The sequence below is a fragment of the Hermetia illucens genome, chromosome 6 (genome assembly GCF_905115235.1).
Source record: "Hermetia illucens chromosome 6, iHerIll2.2.curated.20191125, whole genome shotgun sequence".
Classification (NCBI taxonomy): Eukaryota; Metazoa; Arthropoda; class Insecta; order Diptera; family Stratiomyidae; genus Hermetia; species Hermetia illucens.
In genome coordinates this window covers 6632723-6655446 of record NC_051854.1, presented here as the reverse complement: position 1 = coordinate 6655446, position 22724 = coordinate 6632723, and the positions used below count along the sequence as shown (strand labels likewise).

The 22724-nt window shown below is 41.5% G+C and overlaps 1 protein-coding gene across 3 annotated transcripts in view; it reads left to right on the top strand.

Moving 5' to 3' along the window:
* The window catches only part of LOC119660441 (maternal protein pumilio), a 698863-nt gene that overhangs the window by 98721 nt on the left and 577418 nt on the right, over positions 1–22724 (top strand). For all 3 annotated transcript variants that reach the window (XM_038068994.1, XM_038068993.1, XM_038068995.1), the window contains one exon: positions 727–813. In XM_038068994.1, coding sequence (XP_037924922.1) covers positions 727–813 — 87 coding nt within the window. The remainder of the gene's footprint in view (positions 1–726; positions 814–22724) is intronic.

The following is a 22724-nucleotide window of genomic DNA, read 5'->3' as shown; positions in this document are numbered from 1 at the left end:
TGCGGTCCTCCCAGTACCAAGGCGATTAAGATATTGAGGGCTTAATTTTTTTTGTATTTAGGTAACATCCATTAAAATTGCTATGGGCTGTCTCTCATCAATAAGGCACTATCATCATATCCTTTTTCTTCTTTAAATCGATATGGTTTTTGAATATATCTTCATATCCTTAAGATGCCGCTATACAAAAAATAACATCACAAATCATCACTTCAAAAAACAGACCCAACAATATGTAGCACTTGGTCCAGCCATGGTGGTATAGTGCCATTTGGTCATGCAACCTTTTTTGTATTAATATTCTTCGATCACAAATGGTTCGTAGAGCGAAGAGCCCTCTGAGTTCCTCAGCGAAATCGTCAGTTTCTTTTAATTAATATTATTAAAAATGGGCGCTGCTATCAAGAGAAGAAAATCTTCCTTTGACGAAAGGATCAGACCGCTCTTCATTGGTTCATTCCTTTAGTTGTGCAAAAATTGAATGATTTATGCAAAAATGATTTATATGATGAACAAAGTTCTCTAACTTCATTGAAATGGTTACTAATTAGAAAAATATGCAATTATCCTTAACTCATCCTATATAAATCATTATTTTTCTCTTTTATAAATCCTTCTGCTCATCAATTACGACCTGCCTCTACCATCATCATTACCTATCCAACATGAACGAATTCAATCGATAACTTTGACTAATCAAATCTCGGACTTGCATTCGATATGCAGAATCAAATGGTTAATCAGTCTCAAGGACCAAATCAAGTGGAATCTCCAGCTAATCTACTTCAACAACCTCCTAATTTCGATGTACAGGTAAGTGCTCGATGCTAATAGTAGTTATGTTGTCCAATAGTCAGTAGTCATACAGTGGTTAGACACATTTCCATTCTGGCTCTAAACCACACTTGCATACTCCGATTTATATATTTCATACTTGAAAGGATCAAAACTTGAAACAAACTTTCGTTTAGTGGTCAATTAGGGGTGATAGATGAAATAGCATGTTGCATTGAAGTGGTCCGAATGTGGTGCGCTTGTACAGGGTGGTCGAGATATTTGCGGAGTTGCGTGGTTGATTTGAGAGATGCTTAATAACGAGATCAAGATTTTGGAGCTACTTTGGGAGTAGTGGGTTTTGCTAACAAGAATAAGAAAGACAAAGGAGGATTGGTGTTCCAAATAAAAAACATAATAGTCGTGGTTCGGAAACTGAACACTTCAAATGCAATATGTTGGTGCACCAGGAGTTCGGTGGACTGAACTTAACTGGATGCTTCTTACAGAAGCGCTTCTGGGTATTTAGGAGTAATAGAGGAACTGTAGTTTCAGTTTCAGGACACAATAGGTCTTTTGTTGCTGCCTATCAATGTATCTGCCAGTTTTCTGTCTGCATCCCTCACAGGTTTGTGTGAATAGAAATATATCTCCTGCAAATCCTCTAGGGAATCTGATCAACTAACTGAAGTTGTGGTTTTTTACTAAAAACATCCTTTTTCTGTCTCGCTCAGTACCTTCCATGAAAACTGCCAATCATCATCATCAATGGCGCAACAACCGGCATTCGGTCTAGGCCTGCCTTAAGGAACTCCAGACATCCCGGTTGCGCCGAGGTCCACCAATTCGATATCCCTAAAAGCTGTCTGGCGTCCTTTTTCTACCATAGATATTGCGCTTATAGACTTTCCGGGCTGGATCATTCTCATCCATACGGATTAAGTGACCCGCCCACCGCAACCTCTTGAGCCGGATTCTATCCACAACCAGACGGCCATGGTATCGCTTGTAGATTGCGTCGTTATGTAGGCCACGGAATCGTCTTGCTAATTACATGAGGACTGGCACAGCTTTAACTCCATGGTGAGACGTTTCGAGCGAAACAGTTTTTGTAAGCTGAAATAGGCTCTGTTGGCTGCCAACAACTATGCACGGATTTCATCGTCGTACCTATTATCGGTTGTGATTTTCGACTTTAGATAAGATGCTACTTTTAATTTTTCATGCTGAAACTTTAATTTTGACATATTGAGTGGTCCATTTGAATTAATTAATTGTATCTCCTGGGGTCCGTCATCAGTGTCATACCAAAGCCTCCGTTCTTGTAAATAGCTGTTGACAATAACTTCAAAGTAGGCAGGAATATCAATCTTCGCCAGAGATTCCCATATTAGGTTCCAATTGGCCAAATTGAATGCATTTCTCACGTCCAGGGTCACCACCACGCAATATTTGCTAGTGCTATTCTCTCCGTCGATTGTATCTTCGGCCAAGCCAATAACCATTTTGATGGTATCAATGGTTGATCTGGCTTTACGGAACCAATACTGCCGATCTGAGAGGCCTCCCTGGCTCTCAACAACCGATTCTGCCTACCGCCCTCTGAGCTGCTTTTCTGGCTCGGTGACAGGATGATAGTAGTTTGATCTTGTACTGGGGAATGAGCACCTCCTAGGCATGGACGAATCACATGCTTTAGCGATGCATTGGACCACATGGATCGCTCTTTCCGTAGATGCACCTGCTTCATTAGGTTGGTTTAGCCACACCTCTATAAAGGTCTGCTCATCCAAAGCTTTAGCAGATCAGCCTAAAATCTTTCTGGTTTCGGGCATGATGGTCTTTTGTCCGGTGAAGAAGATTGCCTGATGATCGCTGTGGGTATAGTCCTTGCTGACGCACCAAGAGACACTACGTGCTAGTGCAGGGCTGACAAAGGTTAGTTCTACGATTGAGGCAGACCCCCTAACATTTCGACTTGTCCTTGGAATTTTGTTCTTCCTGCTGCGATTTGTTTTAGAGCACTCTAATAGCTATCACCATATTTTTTATGGCTTGGTGCACGTTGTGCTTGTTCTTGATGAAATCGGACAGCTCCACTATTTTTGCACCAAGCTGTGTGAAGGCCAATTCCTCTGGATCAGGGCTCTGTCCTCCAGGAGTCCTAATTGGATTACTACTTCACATTTGCCATTCATCTTTTATGATGTTTGGCATTGGCGGAGATTGCAAAGTTGACGAACTACTTCTGAATGGGTCCTTTTCCTGGTTCTGGAGTGCCTCTCGTTGCCGCTCCTCTTGAATATGTGTGTTCGATGTTGTTGGCGTTTTTGTGGTCCAGGGATATGCTTTCAACTCTTTTTTTTTCGATTTTGTAACTGATATTCTCGATAGAGTGGTACTTCGCTTGAACACTTGCTTTCCAAATCTAAAACACTTGTGGCATTAGATGCCACGGTGGTCAAGTTGTCCACCACCGAGCCATTGCGGTCGAGGGATATCGACGATCGGGAGCCCGCTTTCTCACTCCCAAAAGCCGCCGGTACTGGGGTTCCGAGCCCCTACGCCGTAAATTTCCTCCTTTTCACGTCTTCCATGGTGGTTTTATGTTCTGGGTATCCTTCCCATAGCCATTTTGGTCCGCGCACCGGCGATAAGCAAACACTTGCCCATACACATCAGAAAAAAAATGCATGAACACATATTTCACAATCCTATTTCTCCTTGAACTACCTGCACCAGTGTGAAACTATAATAGACTGTGCGGCTGATTTAGTGCTTTCGCGTGGTATCGATGGTATTTGGTAAGATTTTCGCATGGAGGGTCCATTTATTCAATAATAGATGAAAAGAACGTTATGTCCCCGTGTCTCCAAGCCGGTGAAGCACGATGTTCAGCACCATATCAATGCCACCGGCTCTCCAATCTTCTCAGAGGTTCGTCCTCCTTCACCCAAGAAGCTTGCTGTTGCGAAGAGGGATTTTGAAAATTTGAAGAAATAGGGTTGTTGGTTCTCACCACTTCATATGGTCCCTAAGCCAAACGGCGGCCATGCGGAGATTATAGGCGTCTGAATGCTCAGAGAGTTCCAGACCGATATCCCATACCACTCATCCATGATTTCGCGCACTCAGTAACGAGTTGTCGTGTTTTTACGACTTTGAATCTAGCCTAGCGTACCATCAAATCGCTGTAGCTGCCGAAGACGGCTATTGTTCCTCGATGCCTCAGATACTGTAGCAGGCGCCGCTCTGCACTAACGGGCGAATCAAATCTGGCAACCGTTGAGCTTCTTTTCAACGCAACTACAGCACCTACGATCTTGATCTACTCCCCGCGTACCTTACTATAAAATACTTCCGTTTCTCCCTTGAAAGCAGGCCGTTCACTGTGTTCACGGACCACAAGCAGCTTATATTCGCACTTAGATAAAAGCCCAACAAAGCGTCCCCTTGTCAACTTAGGCGCTTGAGATATATCAGCCAGTTTATTTCTGATATCCAACATGGGTCTGGTAAAGCCATTGTTGTTGCAGACGCTTTGTCTCGAATTTTAGAGGTCACAGTCCCCTCCTCGATCGGCAATCGCCGAGGCACAAAGAAACGACGGGGAGCTTCAGAGCCTGAATGAAAATTCCGAATATAAATTCAAGAAATTTCAGAGCCTGAATGAAAATTCCGAATATAAATTCAAGAAATTTCCTATTTTTTGCTCAAACTCTTGCTTACTCTGCGAGACCTCAAATAAGGGACCCAGGCCATTCATTCCGGCCGATTTTCGCAGGGGAAGGATTCCACGCGATTCACGATCTTGCGTGCCCAGGCATCAGGATCATGAACCGGTTAATCACTGCAAAATATTTCTGCCCGTTCATGAACAAGGACGTACATTTTTGGGCCAGACAGTGCATCGCGTGCGAGAAGTGCAAGATCAACAAGCTTGTTCGAAAAGAAGTAGGTCTGTTCACTCGCTCAACCAATCGCTTTAACACCATCCATCTCGACATCATCGGCCGTTTGCGAGATTCGATTCAAGTATTGTCTCATAATCATCGACGGGTTTAGGCGGTGGCCTGAAGCGATACCTCTGTTTGACATTGCGGCGCAATAATGTGCCGTGGCCCTCTGTCAAGAATCGGTTCCGCGCTTTGGTGTTTCAGCCGTCATCATCACGGACCAGGGAATGCAATTGGAATCTACTCTTTTCGCGGAGTTAGGAAAGCTCCTTGGTTTTAAACGGCATAGAACTACTACATACCATTCACACTCAAATGGTATGCTGGAACGTTGGCACTGGACGCTGAAGGCCGCTCTAATGGCTCGTGACGGTCCATCGTGGTCGCGGTTCTTGCCTTTCGTCCTCCTCGGCCTCCGTACAGTCCAGCGAGAGGAGTTCGCGGCCAGCCCAGTGGAGATGGTTTGGGAGGAGAATCTACGTCTCCCCGACGATCTTGTTCTGGACATCAGAGCAGGACTAAACGACTCCGGAATGCTGCGTCTGCTTAGGGACACGATTTCGAAGATGCGGCCGACTCTACCGTCCAGACACGCGACATTGGAAGTCAACACCCCCAGGGGTCTCGAGACGTTTGACCAGGTCCTTGTCAGGGCGGATGCCCCTCGGAAGCCGCTGCAACCATTATACGAGGGCCCCTTTAATGTTCTCGAACGAGGTGAGCACTCGTTCAAACTCGATGTCCGAGGTGGGACCAAGTGGGTATCCTTGTCGAGGCTGAAGCGCGGTTTCACCTGGGGGCGGAGTGGCAAACCTAAGCACCAATGTGAATTCGCCTCCACGGCTGCATTCAATGGCCGCAGAAACAGCTGACCGACTGACATGAGACTGGGGCGAACAATTTCAGGTATGACAGATTTGTTCAACCGAGTCGCGAAGAGGAGAGAAATCAAGTCCCCCGACCGGAGAGGGGCATAAAGATAAAGAATAGCATTTAAGCTAATAGAACTAAGAAACAGGGGCAGGCGTTGGGATCTACCCGACCCTTTGATGTAGTCCAAAGCATGTCGACAACAAATAAAATCATAACGTTTGCTCATAACTTGAGTTTCTTGTCAATCCACGTTATTATTAAGCTAGTGGGGTTTGAAATTCCTCTAACCAATATACGAGGTAGTTAAAATCTCTTCAGTGTAGATGCATTTTGAAGATGTGTACTATGCTGATGATTCTTTGTCCTCTGAGGATAAGGTTCAAGCTCTGAAATCTTAGGACACTTTTGGAATACAATCCCAGACAAACTTTCAACTAAAAAATTGAGAATAGTGGGACTTGGTTTTATGAGCAATTCCCTGGGGTGGTTAAATCAGTATCCATTGGAGCACCCTTTTCTCATTAGTTCCACTATCATCTCCTTTCCATTTATATTAATACTTTTAAAGTTCATTAATCACCCCCTTTCACTTCAAAACTGAAACTTAGACCCAAGAAAACCACCCTGTATTGCCACAAATTACCTCGATACACTCAAGTTCCTCTGCTCCATGCAATTCCCGAAGAATTTCAAAATATGTAGCCACTTCAGAGACTTTAGGGTAAAAGATTTTCCAAAATACACAGAGGGTGAAACCATTGGAGCAATTAGAAAAGGAAGGCTGGCTATCAAGTGCATTGTTGTACACGCAATTTGTCTACATGTTAGGGGTTGGAAATCTGTATTTTGCAGATTCATAGATTTGTGTTCGCTACGATAGTCCTTGGTCTGGCCGGTATCGACTGTGCTGTCTAGGCAGCAGTCCTGACTGCGATTGGACTTTGGAAAGTTTCAAAATACAGAAAGTCAGTATCATTGAACGTCTGGAGGAATTAATCCTTTTCGTGATGTTATGGTTTGGTTGTAATCGATTTTAAGGGAAAATTGCAAAGTCATTTTGAATATTTCGGTTTGGAAGGGTTTCCAGGGAATTGGCTTTGGGGATAGTAGGGGGAGGAGTGAGGGGTTGTAAAATATATTTTTTAGTGACTGCAAATACTTCGTGTGGCTTTTCATCTGTTGTAAAAACCAAATTTTCGGATTGATCTGGGAATAGGCTGACTATCACCGCAGTTTTCTATTATCAAATTTCATTGTGAAATTAGTTTCGGTACAATGCCCTGCCAGCTATTGTCCTATTTACATCCGATGATTCCTGCAAAATGGAAATTAAATGCGCGTGGTTTTATTAGATTAAAATTATAAAATATTTACATTGATGCTGTTGGTCTCCCTCATTTTATCTGTTCCTGGTTGAGGCCATGCAATCTAAAAACATATTCGAGCAATTGAGAGCGACAATTACAAATAAACAACATTGAAAGTGTCCTTTTAATGTGGCCATGATCGAAATTTGGATATCGATTGTACTCCTGAACGGTTTTAATGAACTTTGAAGCATACTTTCATTATGGGGTGAAAAGGCGGAAAGGGGATGTTGCAGAACAATTGGATTGTACAGGTTCGTGACAATAGGATGCGGATTGCAATCATGGCGGTGGATCTCTTACCGGGTGAAAGTACTTTGTATCTAATAATACAATTATGCAAACCCAGGTTCATTAAATATTTCGCTTGGGAATCATTTCAGCGGTTTTTCCATTCGATTATTCATGGATTTTAATTAAATTCATAGCTCGTTTCTGTTTGATATTTAATTGTAATTGAGTGCTCATTTGAACTGGGCGATTAGTATGGTACTTTGCAAGTCGCAAGGATGTCGGGGGCTTTCCTCTGGAAGCAAAGTCCATTAACACCATTGACCCTGCCACCCACACACCCTATTTATTACTGGCATTGCCGGAAAAAAGAGCCGTGCGAAACGCTTTAATCATTTTATCCATTACATCCTAATTGTTCCACTCTATCCGCTGCACTAATAAATTTATCAGCAATAACTATAACACGTAGGAAATAATTTATCTTGCACCATCTTTTATCTAAGTTTCAATCGAAGCCATATGGAATTTATAATTTGCGTAATTTGAAAATGTGTTTTACCGCATCACGACCGGCTGCCACGCTAAACTTAATACAAATAATAATGAATGAAAAATAGTCCATGTAACGATATCATTATCGCCAAATGGATTTTCTATTTTCATTTATACTTTCAGAAAAATGCAGGCATGTTTTCCATGCTGCGTACATTTCTGGTCCACCATTCTTGGAATGGAAAACTAACCGCAGGCAAAGTGTAAATGGAAAAATTAAGTTATGAAAACTTGTCGATGTGCAGTTTTTCTTTTTTCATTATTTGCATAAGAAAAGCAGTCATTGATTGGCAAGTGGCGTAAAAGAAGCATTTGCGTGTCTGGGGTTTGATTTATGCAGTTTAGGGGGAGAAGTTTGGGGAAGTTGTAACGCATTGTTTACGAGTCAGTTGAGTGATTTTCAATGGAACGCAAATGTTACAATGAAGTGAATGCTCAATATTGAGGCAAGTGTGGCTAATGATTTCCTTTGATCTTGGATTTGTTCTTTGAAGTGTCGAAATTAAGGTGTTGAAATGGAAAATGAACTGTCCGCCACAAACCTCGGAAGAGTGAATGTTGCAAGTTGAATTATGATAGTTTTTTCAATTAATTTTTTTTTGTATCACGAAATAATAATTTGCAGCACAAAGGGACGTCGCTGTTGAACTCTTCACTGGTGCGACAAACGGCCCAATCTCTCATTTGATACCTTGTCTCGAAATACAAGATTAGCCGCATCAATTGAAAAATCCGGGACGTGGGGTGCCTCCGAAAATATGTTCGACTTCGACTTAATAGCCATCAGAAAGGCTCTATTGGGGATATCGTCGAGGTTCGGTATTTTGTTGCCTGTGATCCTCCTGCAAGTCTCTAGCAAAGTTCTCCTTATTACTCCAAGTAGGCAGGTAGCAGTGGCCGTTCCGAGGAATCTAATTAGCGCTGTGGTACGTCTTTTGATCCCATAAACTTCTAAGAGCCTGATTACTATGGTAAGAGCAAGGGAGCGGACTCCAGCCGGCTCAGTACTTAATGGAACATAGAGGATGGTGATCTTGAGTATGCTCAGCGCGTTCCTGCATCGCTGCACCAGCTTGGAGCATGTTTGCCACTCAATAGAAGCCCCTAATGGCCGATTGGCTCGCTCTAACCATCGACAGGCTTCCAATATCGCCAGTACTTCCGTTTAGAATACACTGCCGAATCCCAGACGACCTGTACCGTTGTGTGTATGCGAGAAAATTACTGCATCGATTCCGTAGACCATCTTCGATCTGCCAGTGAAGAAGAAGATTTTCCACTCTGCCCTGGTTGGAAAGTCTACCGCAAAGTTCCTTATGAAGTTCAACTTGCGTGTGGCGTAGTCCGTAGGGAATGCTAAGATTTCCCAAAGTACATCGCCTAAGATATTACTATGGCCATAGGGCTTCGTTGTCCAACACCTGCACACACGTAGTTTGATTGCACTGCACACTATTGGGTATTTAATGTGAAAGTCTAAGGGAAGGAGGTTTAGCAGTACAATGAGATCATCTGCTGGTCAGGACCGCAGTGCATCGATAGCACCTGCGCACGTGGTCCTTAGAATTTTATTAAGCACTTTTCTATTGTACTTTTTGCTCAACACTTGCTACCACATAATAGAGCCGTACGTTAGGGTGGGACCAACCACAGATGAGTACATCCAGAGAACCATCCTCGACCTGGGACCCCACTTCTTTGCAAAAGACCTCTTCCAGGCGTAGAATTCTATAGAATCTCAATCTCCAACTTAGGATCCAACCAATGTTTGTTCATTAAACCACGGGAGGTATAATTCGAGTACCCTTGTATTGATGGTAAACAGCATCAACTTCGTTTCGGTTGGATTTATGGTCAAGAGGTCACCTCCCAGATCATACTGGATTATAGTAGTTCTTTCTTAGCATGGATGCTATCCAGTGCGTAAGATACCCTTCCAACCCTATACTGGATAAAGTTTTCTTGATAGCGTTGGTACTGAAGGTTCCCTCCATATACAGGAAGGTAGCCAGTGTAAAATACTTGTATTGTAGTGACGGCCCAGTTGTGCTAATTAGCTCGTGGGGAGCAGTTTCCGTGGATATATCTCTGAAGTAGGCATCTGACACTTCGAGAAGCGCGTTCATCCTTCATCCTTAAGTGGATGTCTAGGACGCACTTGGTAGAAAGTCCTGCTTTCCAACCTAGCTAATGACCTTACATTCATCAAATGCATTACTACATGCACAAGGGGGGTGTACTTTTTTTACACCGAATATAGTCTTGTGGCATATCGAATTAAAGGTCTTTATTAGTACATTCCAAAGCCGGCATTAGGGTCAGTTACATCAAGGACTTGTTTTCAGAAACTAACCCTAATATCTGAAAAGAAATATGGTGGCCTATGGTTTTCTATGAATGCCAACGATAACGAATGAATTCCGTGAATTCTTGCAATAAATTACATAATTTCTCTCCAAATTTGTCACCTATTTCAAACAACTCACACCCATCTTGTGTAAATTCAAATATTTTTTTCTCTTCTAATCTCCATATTTATTGCTATTAATATTACAGTCAATCAATTTGCGTCTCATAAATATTATCAATTAACTGACAACATCATGTCAAACACGAAACTCATTTTCCAACATCCTCGACATAACATCTGACCCATCACCGTCTCCCACACTCACAGAAAAAGATAGATACATGGCTTCTTACTCATCCAATTAAATTTAAAGAGAAATATCATGTCAATTTAATGATGACGATTCCTATCTGTGTTTTTCAAAGACCAAAACGCACTTTGAATTTTCCTATAATTAAAATTGTGTTGTAAAACAAGGCGCGGGAATTTGTTGGATTCGGTGATTAGTGCATGGTCTTTGCGGTGCTGGTTTTCCGTCTGTACTTATTGCATCTGACAATTTTGGGCTCGACATAGTTCCTTGGATCCTTCAAAGATTTTCTATTATTGCAACTATTTATCAGACATTGAACACGGATATTCAGATACGTTTTTTTTGTATCTTTCTTAGGAACAGTATTTACACCAGGCGCTGTAGTCATTGCAATTGGCAAAGTGAAGAATATTTATCTAATGAACAGGTGAATTGAGGTGGATCTGCGCCATCATTCAGGGAAAATTAGGAAAATACGTTTTGAGGGAAATGCTTGGTGTAGTATGTTGTTGGAATCTTCTGAATTTTTGGTCATATATTCGTATAATAGCATGATTTGGCTAATAATAGAGATTTGAAGGCAGATATTTTCGTCTTCTATCTTTTTTTAGATCTTCTGTCTTTGCACGTACAGAATAGCTCAAGCCGAAGTGAAATCATACCTTAAATAGACTGTACCTCATACTTTATGACGAGATAAATATGAATCATAATTTGTATGTCGATAGACCTAAATCGAAGTCCTTTTAAATAGGTTTACCAACGTAGGAAGCAAGTGAACTAAATAAGGGTATTCCAAAGTTTTTGGCCCCTTGGCGCCTCCTAATTACAGTCATGTTTGTAATGATTAGGATTCATTAACAAAATAGGAAATGAATTATGAGAACAAAAAACTCTTCAAAAAAACCTAAAAACTCAAAAATGAACTTAGACTGCTCATACAGGAGCTCAGAGGACTCATGAGAAAACTGACAGCTCTAATCAAAGAACCATAAAATATGTGGGTTTCTCCAGTTACACTAACCTTTATGTCTATCCTTTGCTATCAGGGATTGGCAGAATGACCATTTCCTGAGAACGGGCTGTTAGTCCGGGTCCGGAGCTCCTTTAGGCATCACAAGACCTTTACTACGATTGCTAACTTTGAACTTAAACCTTGCTGAAACTCTTGGTACTTGGGCGGTCCTTTCTGATTCAGTGTTTGTGTTTTGACAAGAATCAGTTGATGGATCTCCTACGGTTGATTATCCTTTACGGTGTGCAAACTTGACAGAATCCTAGCTGTGACTCCTATCGTGCAATATCCTTGACGATCAGTGCCTACGACAGGCAGGTTCTGCTGCTTACAACCTCCATATATCTCCGAACCAGTACAGACGTCATTTATTTACTTGAAAAAATAAATTTATTACTAAGTCCGAGTTCTCCCATAGTATCAAAGCAGAAAGATGTCATCTTGGTCTTCCCACTGTCTTCTCTCCAATTTCTAAGAAATTTGTCTAGCTGAAACCCCCTTTAAATCTTCAATCTTAATACATTTCATTACCATACACTTTGCAGAGTATAAAATCAATTTGAATTTATGATAGGTTCTAAAATTAGATGCTGCATTGAATGGACAGTTTGGATGAGTATCAGAGAATGCTGCAGTTACGGTTTATTATTTTTCCTAGAGGCTTCTTTTTCGTCTTATTAAAAAATTCATTACGGGCCGAGAATTTCAAGATGCGGATTAGGGAATTGTATAGTTGATGTGTGAAACAGGTGCAAGGAATTCAGTTGATAAAATGTTGCCGAGATGAATTGGTTCAATTGAATACTTGGACCCTTTTTGAGGTGCCACGATGAGAAATGGCATGTTGATTCGCTCATATTTAAAAGAGTAGGAAGTTCAATTAATTCTCGAAATTTTTTCTGGGCTTTCAAAAGAGTAGATTGTTAGATGTTCAGTAGTGCAATTCGGGGCAAAATATGGGCTTCGAGTTGAAGGTTTTTGGCTTCAAATATAATCTGTCCCAAATTTGTCTCGGTAGATTAAGACTAAAGTAAACATATATTTCCCCTCTCGCCGACAGTTTGGGAAGAGGTGTGTATATATGGAATAATGATCTTAAGATCTGGAGTAATTTTAATTGCATTGTGGTAAATCTTCCAATTTCTTCAGGGATCGAGTCATAATCTCGGACTACCTTCTTCTTCGGGATTGGTTTGCATTGATAAGTTTCGCCATTTTGTGCGGGCAAAGGCCTCATCTGATGGGGGTTGAGAAGCTTTCAAATGGACTTCAATGTTAAGATCAATCTTGGCAAGTGAGCTCTCGATAGTGTGAAGAACATCTCCATATCATCAAGGACGCCTCTCGCGCAATTTTTCCATGATCGCGCGTGTGTGGTTCGGATTGCGGAGGAAATCTTAAATCAGTTCTGCTTCGACCTCAGTATCGCCGCAACTAAATTCTCTCCCAACGCTTGACTCTGTTTCCTCCTTCTCACTGCGAACTTTGAGGAGTGAAATATCATATACTCTGAATCCTTTCTATCTTGTAAGAAACTGGGTAATGTGGTAGTCGGTCTCCCCATGTTCTTCCTCATTTCTTTCGCTGGAACTGGAACGACAGGTACTGGCTAATCTGATGTGGTTCTAAAAGCATTGCAAACGAAATTCACCTGCTTATAACAACCACAGCTAGATTATCCGCGAATCAGACATTCGTAGCCTCTTCTGGCACTGAAATTTCACATAATATTCCGAAACAGGGGACCCAGTACCGAGCTTTGTGGTAGTCCTGCTGTGACAATATATTTTTGTACTCGTCCCACATTAAAGAGTTCATTTTCGATCAGACTCGTTAAATACCCGGGAGCACCTATGTCAGCCAACGCCTCTTTAATTCGGTTCAAGCCGGCGGAGTTGAATGCGTTTTTGACACCTAATACCAACACGGTACAGCAGCCGGCAGGATCAACAGCGCTTTTTGCTAGGTTCACGATCATGCTTATTGCATCCACCGTAGGCAAGCTAAAAGCCATACTGGCGCTCTGGCTTGCCATTGTTGCTGTTGACGATGAGAAGGAGTTTGTTGTAGATGACTAACTCCCTCATCTTCTCCATTGTAGCCAATAGGCGTATGGGGCGATATGATGTTGCGTATCTAGGTGGCTTATTGGGTTTAGGGAGCAACGTCAAGTTTTGTTCTTCCCACTGAACAGGGTATATTCCTTATTTTAGGCACGCCTCGAAGATGTTGGTGAAAAGATCGGGCTTAGCCTTCACTGTCAGCTTCCAAGCTCTGTGGGGGTGCCATCCAAACATAGCGCCTTGTTGTCACCGATTCTACCACATATTTCCTCTCAGCTACTGGAGGCAGTCGTTGAGGTAGATTTTGCCTTGCTCTCTTTTGGTGGTGAGGAAGCAGAGTGGGAACAATTTCTTTCAGGAGACGCAGGCAAGTAACCTGAGGCGATCTTCGCAGCTTTTGCATTATCACCATGTAACCGCCAACCCAAGGATTTATATTAGCATGGTCGAAGAACTGTTTAAAGCAATTATTCTTACTGCCCTGAATGGCTTCTTTTAAACGGCCGCGGGACTTGTGTGCCCCCTCTCAACTGTCGGTCCCGGGATCTCCTCTGAACCCTCCTTATCTGAAAACGTGCGGCTTGCAAACTTCGGATTTTGTTGTTCCACCAATAGTTAGGTTGCTTACTGGAGATCAGTTGCCTTCTTAGTATAGTACCATCGCATGATTTCCAGGTGATTTGGATGACTTTTTTCTGTGGCGGTACCACCTGGGGATATGTGGGATTTGAGAGCCGCGGAAAACCTGTTTCCCTCATCCGAGTAAACCGCTTGGCATTCTCTGAGATCTATTTTTCAAGCTCAATTCGCCCAAAAAAAATTACCTCAGGCTCAGCGAAAGTTTATTGTCCCGAACGAGGATGTCTAGAGCAGTAGAGCAGCGTGGAAATTTGGTGCTCGCATTATGAAGGGGAAACATTTAAAGAGATGGCAGATCATATCTCACTCAAATTGTTGATTGACCAGTTAGACTTTTACAGGAGGTCCCATGGATGGCCACTAAATCTTCAGAGATTCTTGTTCATTATCTTACACCAAAAACATTTTCTAGCAGGGGTTCCAAAATGAGAACACCGCAGATGTAGACTTCTTGTTTTTGAGATAGCTCTGCCCTCATTGTTAATCACAGACAGTAGTTCTATTCTGGTCGTCGTAAGCATTCTTTGTCATTACATTTTTATCTTCCTTTGCCTCTTCCTTTTCTATCTTTCAGTAATGGTTATCCTTTTTTCTGGGTAATTTGGTAATAGTTTATTAGAGTGGATCTTTATAGGGTCTAGTAACAAGTCAGGTTTAAGATATCGCCAAACAGGACCTAGATAGGGCAAGGTAGACTCTAGATATTGTCAAGGTAGGCACCAGGTACTGTCAGATCAGGCCGTCGAAGTTAACCAATACAAAAGAATAAACTAAAATTAGACCGTGTTCCAGTTTCATTGCCATATTTTGCAAGTCGCAAAGACGAGGAGAAATATTCATGTCAAACTCGGATTGGAACGGGATCGAGCAGTTGACGCTCAATTAACTCTGCCATCGCACCGGCGGTTTAGAACGGCTTTAAATAGAAGCAATTTTATACAGGGCCATGCTACCATCCGATGGTAACCTTCCGGAATCGCCCATTTTTCAGGTTCTTCTGTTGATGAAATCTAGAAGCCTCTGATTTGTCCACTGAGTTCTGGGTTCGACTGGGGACGGTGATCTTCCCTCTCGGGCTTTTTTAATCGGCAGCATTAGTTTTATTAGTGTCTTGTCATTGGATTTTTCGTTTGAGAGTCTATTCCTCTTGGTCCTAGTTTAATATTTTTGATTGGTAATTAGTGCTGTAAGAGCTACTACCACGCTGGAAAGGCAGGTACCATTTAGGGGGATATTAGAAAATTATACCTTCCTATTGGCAATTGGCTTCAAAGGATATGCAGTTGCTTAGTGTTCTTACGAACATTTTCATCGAACAAGAACAGATTGACGAAGCAGTTGGTTTATTTGCAGAGAGATACTGATGTCAGTAAAGGCTTTTTGATTTGGTAGTGAGGCAGCGGAACGTATGATATATGGCGAAGACTCCACCTGATCAGGGGAGGACTCGTAGCTTTCTGACCTCAGTATCATGATTTGGTAGTAAGGCAGCGGAAGAGTCCTTGACGATTCGTTAACGTATGACATATGGCGAAGACTCCGCCTGATCCGAGGAAAACTTGTAGCTTTCTGACCTCAGTACCATTCTTGCCCTCATCTCAGTGTAGCTATGAAATGAAGGAAGTGATGGAGAACCCATCTTTTTTTCTAGCTTGCAATAAAACGAAATTCCATCCCTTTCTTGGGAATGACTCAGAATCCTTTGTATAATTGGATGTTTCTCCATGGCATCCAATAAACGTTCATCGAAAGATCCTTCAATCTTCATGCAAACTAGCAATGTCATCATTTGGCTCAATATTCCTCCCTAAAGTCCTTCTTTGCCTTTCCGACGAATGGAATTATAACAAGGAACCAATAGCTTCCAACTTTTGGCACTGACGTGGTCCAAACTATTTTGGAACGCTAAAACCAATGAAATAAAATAAAATCAAAGGAAGAAGGCTTTTCTCGCCTTAATAATATTTTTTGGCAGAAAAAAAAAGATCTCGTCCAAATAATATTTTCATGGAACATCTATTCTGATTATTTTCTGGCCACGGCTTCCGTTTCTGCCTATTATGTAGGATGTGTTCGCCTATGATTCCATTTGTCTATTTTTCCATATAATTTTAACACATTGAACGGAGAGACTCGATTCCAGAGAAAAAGCGGAAGCAAAGAAGCATTTTTCCTTCCTTAGTTCCGTCTTCTACCCAACCCAACAGATACTATACAAGGATAAAAGATACATATAATAAATATGTAAAAGATGACATGAAATTGTAAGTAAGTTCCTTGAGATTATGTGGGATCAACAGAAGGAATGTATGGACTATGTATAAATTCCATCAGATCCTTGCATTATAACGACATATTTCGCTAAGGGCGAGCTACTATGTGAACTCAGAAGAGATAGCAAGGACGACATTGGCAAAGAACAAAGATATGGAAACCTAAAAGAATTGTAGACAGCCAGGACTTCGCGAGGAAGAGATCGAGTAGGTCAAGAAACTTCAGAGGGAAAATGATATAAATGCCAAGGATTTATAATTTGTTCGCATTTTTTACGCCCTCAAAAGCAATGTAATAATTCATGAGTGAAATGCCTGGTGGACATATCCTGATGTGACGTTCAGGGTCGATTTTTGTCCCAATGAAACCAGACTGTGACATCATTTGAGCGAGTGGTCTCATGATGAGCTGATTCGAGGTGGGGTTTGAAATCACTCCTGTCCTATGGATATTTGGTAAAAGGACATGGATTGTGATTTTTTTTGGAATTATGAAAATGGAAATGGAAACCTTATGCTTTTGGCAGGTTCTGAACACACAACCGTTTGAAAATTGTCCTTTCAACATGTGCTGGCTGTCTCTAGCTATTCGGTGAACGAGTCCTTGTAAAGTGGTAAAATGAAGCCAGAACTACTGGAGATGCCTTCAAATACCAATTTATTGCCGGGGATCCGACATCTTTCATTGAATATAATCCTGCGTGTTATGTAACACACACACAGGATACCAGTGAATTAAATTTGATGTCACTCAGGAACAACATTCAACACTTGGGGTGTCTATGTTCGCAGCTGGTATTTGTACGTATAACGTGTGAAAACCACTTTGGAACGCATGACTCCGACGTATGGGAGCCATGTGCATTTTGACATCATTCTGGAACAACAATATTTGCACTATTACTCGTAGTGCATACACGTTGCACTATCTGAAGTCGTGAATAAAACTGATAGTATCCTATTTTCATGAAAATTCATTTCCTCCCCTCCATCACTTTGCACACGACTGAATTACAATACCTTTTGACGAAGCCAAGCTGGCGGCAATACCATCAACGCAACTTTTGTTCTGGGCCCGTGTATGATGTGGATTTTCCAAAATTTTCTAATTTTCCTTGGAATGAGTTATAATTGAATGTGGCATGTTTATATTTAGGTGGTTATTCGGCTGATGAAATTATGTAAAATTAGATATGTTTAGAGGACGGAGCGGCGGATTTTTGGAAACTTTAATAGAGCTCGGTGCTGAAATTCGGTAGTTAGAGTTCAGATTCCCCTTTTCAATGTAACTCGGAGCTTCTGTAATGAATAGTGCACAACCATTTCACTATTACACTCAGAAAACCTAGATGCGACGTAGGTTACATTCCCGGGAAGGATAAATTCTTGAATAATTTCAAAAACAATCTTATTTCCTCCTGAATTTCAGGCAAGAATTCAAAATATCCCCTAACCAATCTTCCACCAAATAATTTATCTCCGTACGTTCTACATTCGTGATTCGCTGGATTTTCTCTACAGTTGGCAGGCGAGCTTTTCGTTGTCCAATTATCCAGATAGAAATTACTCACGTCTGTACTAAATTTGAGAAATACTTGAGATTTTTCTTTCCCTCTTTCATTTGAAAAAGATTTTATGCTTCTTTCTTCAATTAGAATATATGCGCGGATAAATTTTTGACCTCTGTTCTACGTCAGAGCGAAAATTCCATTTAGATTTCAAAGTGAATCAACTAGTAGATTGAAACTTCTCTCGAACAGCGGATAATAGGGTTTTGTTGTTCTCTACAATGGAAAAATTGGAAGGGGCATGTCTAAGGATGGGAGTAGGGGTTTGTAGTCCTCCATTACAAAACAGACTGGGCGAAAGGAGGGAGGGGGGATAATTTTGAATAGACGTTTCAGGTTTATGGCTCTCAACAGACTTGCCAGGGGTCCGAGAAGTATCTCGATCTGGATTTCTATTGGAGCACATTGTTGAAGACAAAATAAGATAAGCAAAAGAAATTCAGTCGACAACTAGTGCAAAAAGGTTGGGAAGAATGCCAACTTCTGCGCAGTCAGTAACCTGTAATCGCAATTCTAGATTCTCTAAAGTGCGGAAACCTCAAAACTTTCTGGTCCCACATTCGCAACTCCCGCTGCCCTGCCCAGCTATCCATCCTCTCCGTTCATTAAATTCTGTGGCCCCTCAGCTAACTCCCCTCAACAATCTTGTGATTTACTCTGCCGCTACTTTTCCTCAATTTATGTTCCCTCTTCTTCCTCTTCATCCCTCCCGCTAGTGTATGTAGCCTGCCCTGCATCGCCTACCATTCCCCTTACTCCTCTCCTTATCGAGTACCTCATTGGCAAATTTTATGCCAATGTCAGCCCTGGCTACGATGGTCAACAAAAACCCTCGAAGAGAATCATTTTCCCGGCTTGTGACAAGAGGCTCTCATCATTTTCATACACAAAAATCGCGATCGTACGCTTGCCGAGAATTTCCGACCCATTTCCCTCCTTCTGTTCCAAAATCTTGGAAATATCTGTCAGCGACTCGTCCGTCCACTTTGGCCACCACATAGTGAAAGAGCAACACAGCTTTGTTAAGCGTAGGTCCATTGCCTTCAACTTGCTCGATTTTACTATGTCGCCAAATGTCTAAATTCACGACAAGAAGCACATTCCGTTTACACTGTCGCTAAAGCCTTCGACACTGAAGCCTGTCACAAGATACTTCTATCCAAACTCTCGTCTCTAAGCGTTCCCATGGCACTTGCTTTATGGTTTGGCTTATACCTTTCCAACCGATCCTGCCGCGTCTCTTTTGGCGGCTGCACTTCCTGCTCCTTTTCCCTTTTTCTCTGGCGTCCCACAGGGATCTATTCAAGGTCCTTTGTTATTTTTATTATTTTGCCAACGGCCTTCCCCCTCCTTACTTGTGCCTGTTTCCTCTATGCCGATGACCTTCATCTTTTTTACGCTATATTGTTGGTGCTCTGCTAATGGTTTAGCGGTAAACATGTTACTCTATGTGCTACTCGCTTAAATCCTCATCACCTTCCTTGTCCTACTCTCTTAACGGACATTCCTTATCATACCTAAAGTCCCCTCAAGACCTCGGAGTCGCTTTCGACAATAAGCTCCGCTTTGGCACCCATTGTCTCGAAGTCACCAATCGAGGAGCAAAATTGTCAGGCTTTATACTTCGCTCCTCTTCTGATTTTGACTCCATCCAACCCTCCTTAGCTCTATTCAATTCCCTCGTGAGGTATACCGTCGAGTACTGCTCCGTGATCTGGTCACCTTCCCTTAACTGTGCTTGCTTTGTCCTTGAAAGTGTACAACGTAAATTCACCCGTTCCCTCTTCTTTAAGAAAAGCTTCCCGCCTCCGTTTTCTGAACCTCCCCTTCCTACAACAGCCTAGATTTTAGGCACATTTTTTAAACTTTTCTCGGGCCTGATGGACTGCCTCGCCGCTAACAGCGTCACCTGCCATCCTGCGTCTTATAGCACACGCAATACAGACATTTTCAACGTACCCCGTCGCAGAGCTCGAAGTCTACTGCCATTCCCCGATTCTTAAGCTTTGCCAAAGTTACAATTCACAACAGCTTGGTCTTTTTAACTTCTTTTCTTTAAGTAATTTTTGGCATAGGGTAAGATTATTGCTTGCTCCTCCTCCTGAGGGCAATAAATAATTGGAGTTTACTGTATTTGTTGTCCATTAAATAAACAAATAAATCCGACCTTCAGTACGCTGCAGACCTAGGTAGGGCTTGGTCAGCTATTCTAAATAAACTTGCAGTGAAAGGTCCATAAAGGGGAGTCATCACCATGAATACAAAACCCTGTACAAGCGCGAATTTGCTGAATTTTAGAAATTTTCAGGTCATTTAGCAAGTGACGAAGATGAATCTTTTCAGTGAAACAGATTCATCAAATAGGTCACGTCTAATAAGTTTTTAGTTCACAGCGATGCCAACGGCGTCATACTTTCTGCAATAAATCTTCTTCGTGATTCATGAACGAAATTCTTTCCGCCATCAAGAGTTTTCAGTGTTTTAAGTACCTCCATCTAAATCAGGTGGGAGTGGGTCACGATGTATATCGGTCGTCGAGTCCGAATTTTTGAGATCCTGGGCGTAATCTATAAAAAACTGAAAAACATTGTGCGGAAGGAGGACGTTTTTTGAAGTCCACATTTTGAGCCTCGTTGTCGATCCAGTGGTCTCTTTACGATTTCTGTCAATTATTCTGCGATTGAGTTGATCGTAGACCTCTGGAAAGCGATTTATAACTTGTGGTCCATTCAAGGTATCAGCAATTTTTTGTATGGCTCAATTATGAACAAACGATGATCACTGTCTTATTAGCGATGGGTGACCCATCAAATTGAGAGAAGCAAAGGATAATTTTTAGGCAAAAAGTGGATACTGATTTGTAGCTGTGTATAAACCATAAAACTCAGTGAAACGAAGTCTAAATTCTTTACCCACAGTGAATGTCAGATGAGTAGTGGAAGATACATTTACCAACGTCTGTCAGTATCTAAGGAGGCTTGAGCATTAACATGATTTGCTTGAGATTTGCATAGACTATCGGTTTCCTATAGTTTTCAAAATTATTGTGTGTTGTTGTTGGTAATACCACTTCCCATCTGGGCTTATGGTATGATCACATCATTTCTTCTAGAATCGCTATAATCAGAAAGGTCCGGAAATTTTGAATGTTCATCAGAACTAGTAGATTATGAACTTCAGGGGAAGAACTGTCTAATGGCGTGTCAAAACTGACATCCTAGAGTTACTGATTATTTTATAATCCAAGAGATCTTTAGATCTCCTTATGAAGCTCAGAAAATAAGATATTAATTCACAGGGAAGTTGCGTCATTTTTCGGGTTCAACTCGGTGGCAAAAAAACTTCTGGCAGATTGAAGTTGCGTATTTTTCGTGTCATTTAATTTCGAAGATACTTAAATTTGGGAGCCAATCCAACTAACTAAGTGGCCCTATGTTCCTCAATATCGTTTGCCTCGAAAGAGCCTGCTGTGTCGAAGCCAATTTTCACTATATAAAAGGGACATTATGGCGGTTTAGCTCTTGTTGAGGTTTTGTTTCCTTTCCAAAATATGGTGGTGATCTCATCTAGAATAGGTATATTATGTATGGCTCTGGGAATTCTTCAGGACTCCTCTCCTCTCGCTGATAGCACTAGATGTCGTCAACTGAAATGTTCATCCTTTTGGGCATCTTCGAAGATTGAAATCGTGAGAAATCATTGATAGAGTAAGAGTTGGTAAAACCGATATTTCCGTAAATGTGCTAGATTCCTAGCAGCAGAGTGCAATTTGTAATTGCTGGCTTTGGAGGGAAAAACTGTTTAACGAATAAACCCATGTCCGAGACTTTCGAAAACTAATTTTTCCATAGGACCTTCAGTTTTCTTGTTTTTGAATCTTATTTACAAGTGATTTTTTGTGATTGCTACTAACAATTTTTTTTTTATTCTTTTCAGGTAAGCAACGTTTGAAATTCATTTCGTTTGCACTCGAAGGTAACGTATAGTCACATAGAACGTAATATATTAAACCTCATCCGTGGTTCAACTGGTGGCCTTTGTCCTTTTTCCTTTTTACACTGCATTCATCCAGCAAAATCAGATCTTTAACGCCACTGTTGAAATTTAATCCTTTCCTGCCTGAAGTATATGAATCCAATCTTTTCGGTCAAAAAATTGAATCTTCCGATTGGTAAGGGAAAGCAGTGTGTGGCTCGCCTTTTCTGGGATTTTCCAGGTGGTTGTTTCTCTTCCCTTCCCTTTTATTAGAGCCTGGCATATCATGAATAACTTACATCCAAAAATTCCTTAAAATATTGAGGTGCTCACTCGAGTTACACTGGAAAAACTTACAGCGCTTTCTCCTGTTAATTACTTTGTATCAGCTCTACACTTCTGCTTTTTCAGCTTTGTTTTCCGAATATATTTCCTATACTCTAACAGTAAAAAAATTGCAGCTTCCTTATAGTGAACATTCCGCTGAAGAAGGCAGCAAGTGGCTGCCGAAATATAGAGAGATAGGTAGGTGACATATGTAATATCACCTTAAAGGGTAATATCATATTACCCACCGAGCGCAATTCAAACATGACCAAACATTACAACATCACCACATTACCTAACATCACCGCTTTACTTAACATCACCTCATTACATAACATTTTCGCTCTTCGTAGTACTAGTGGCGAATGTTGAACCGATGTCGACGCGATACATTGCTTTCGAATCTCTTCTAGTTATGATCGGCTCTTTTTTGCTGCCTATGGAT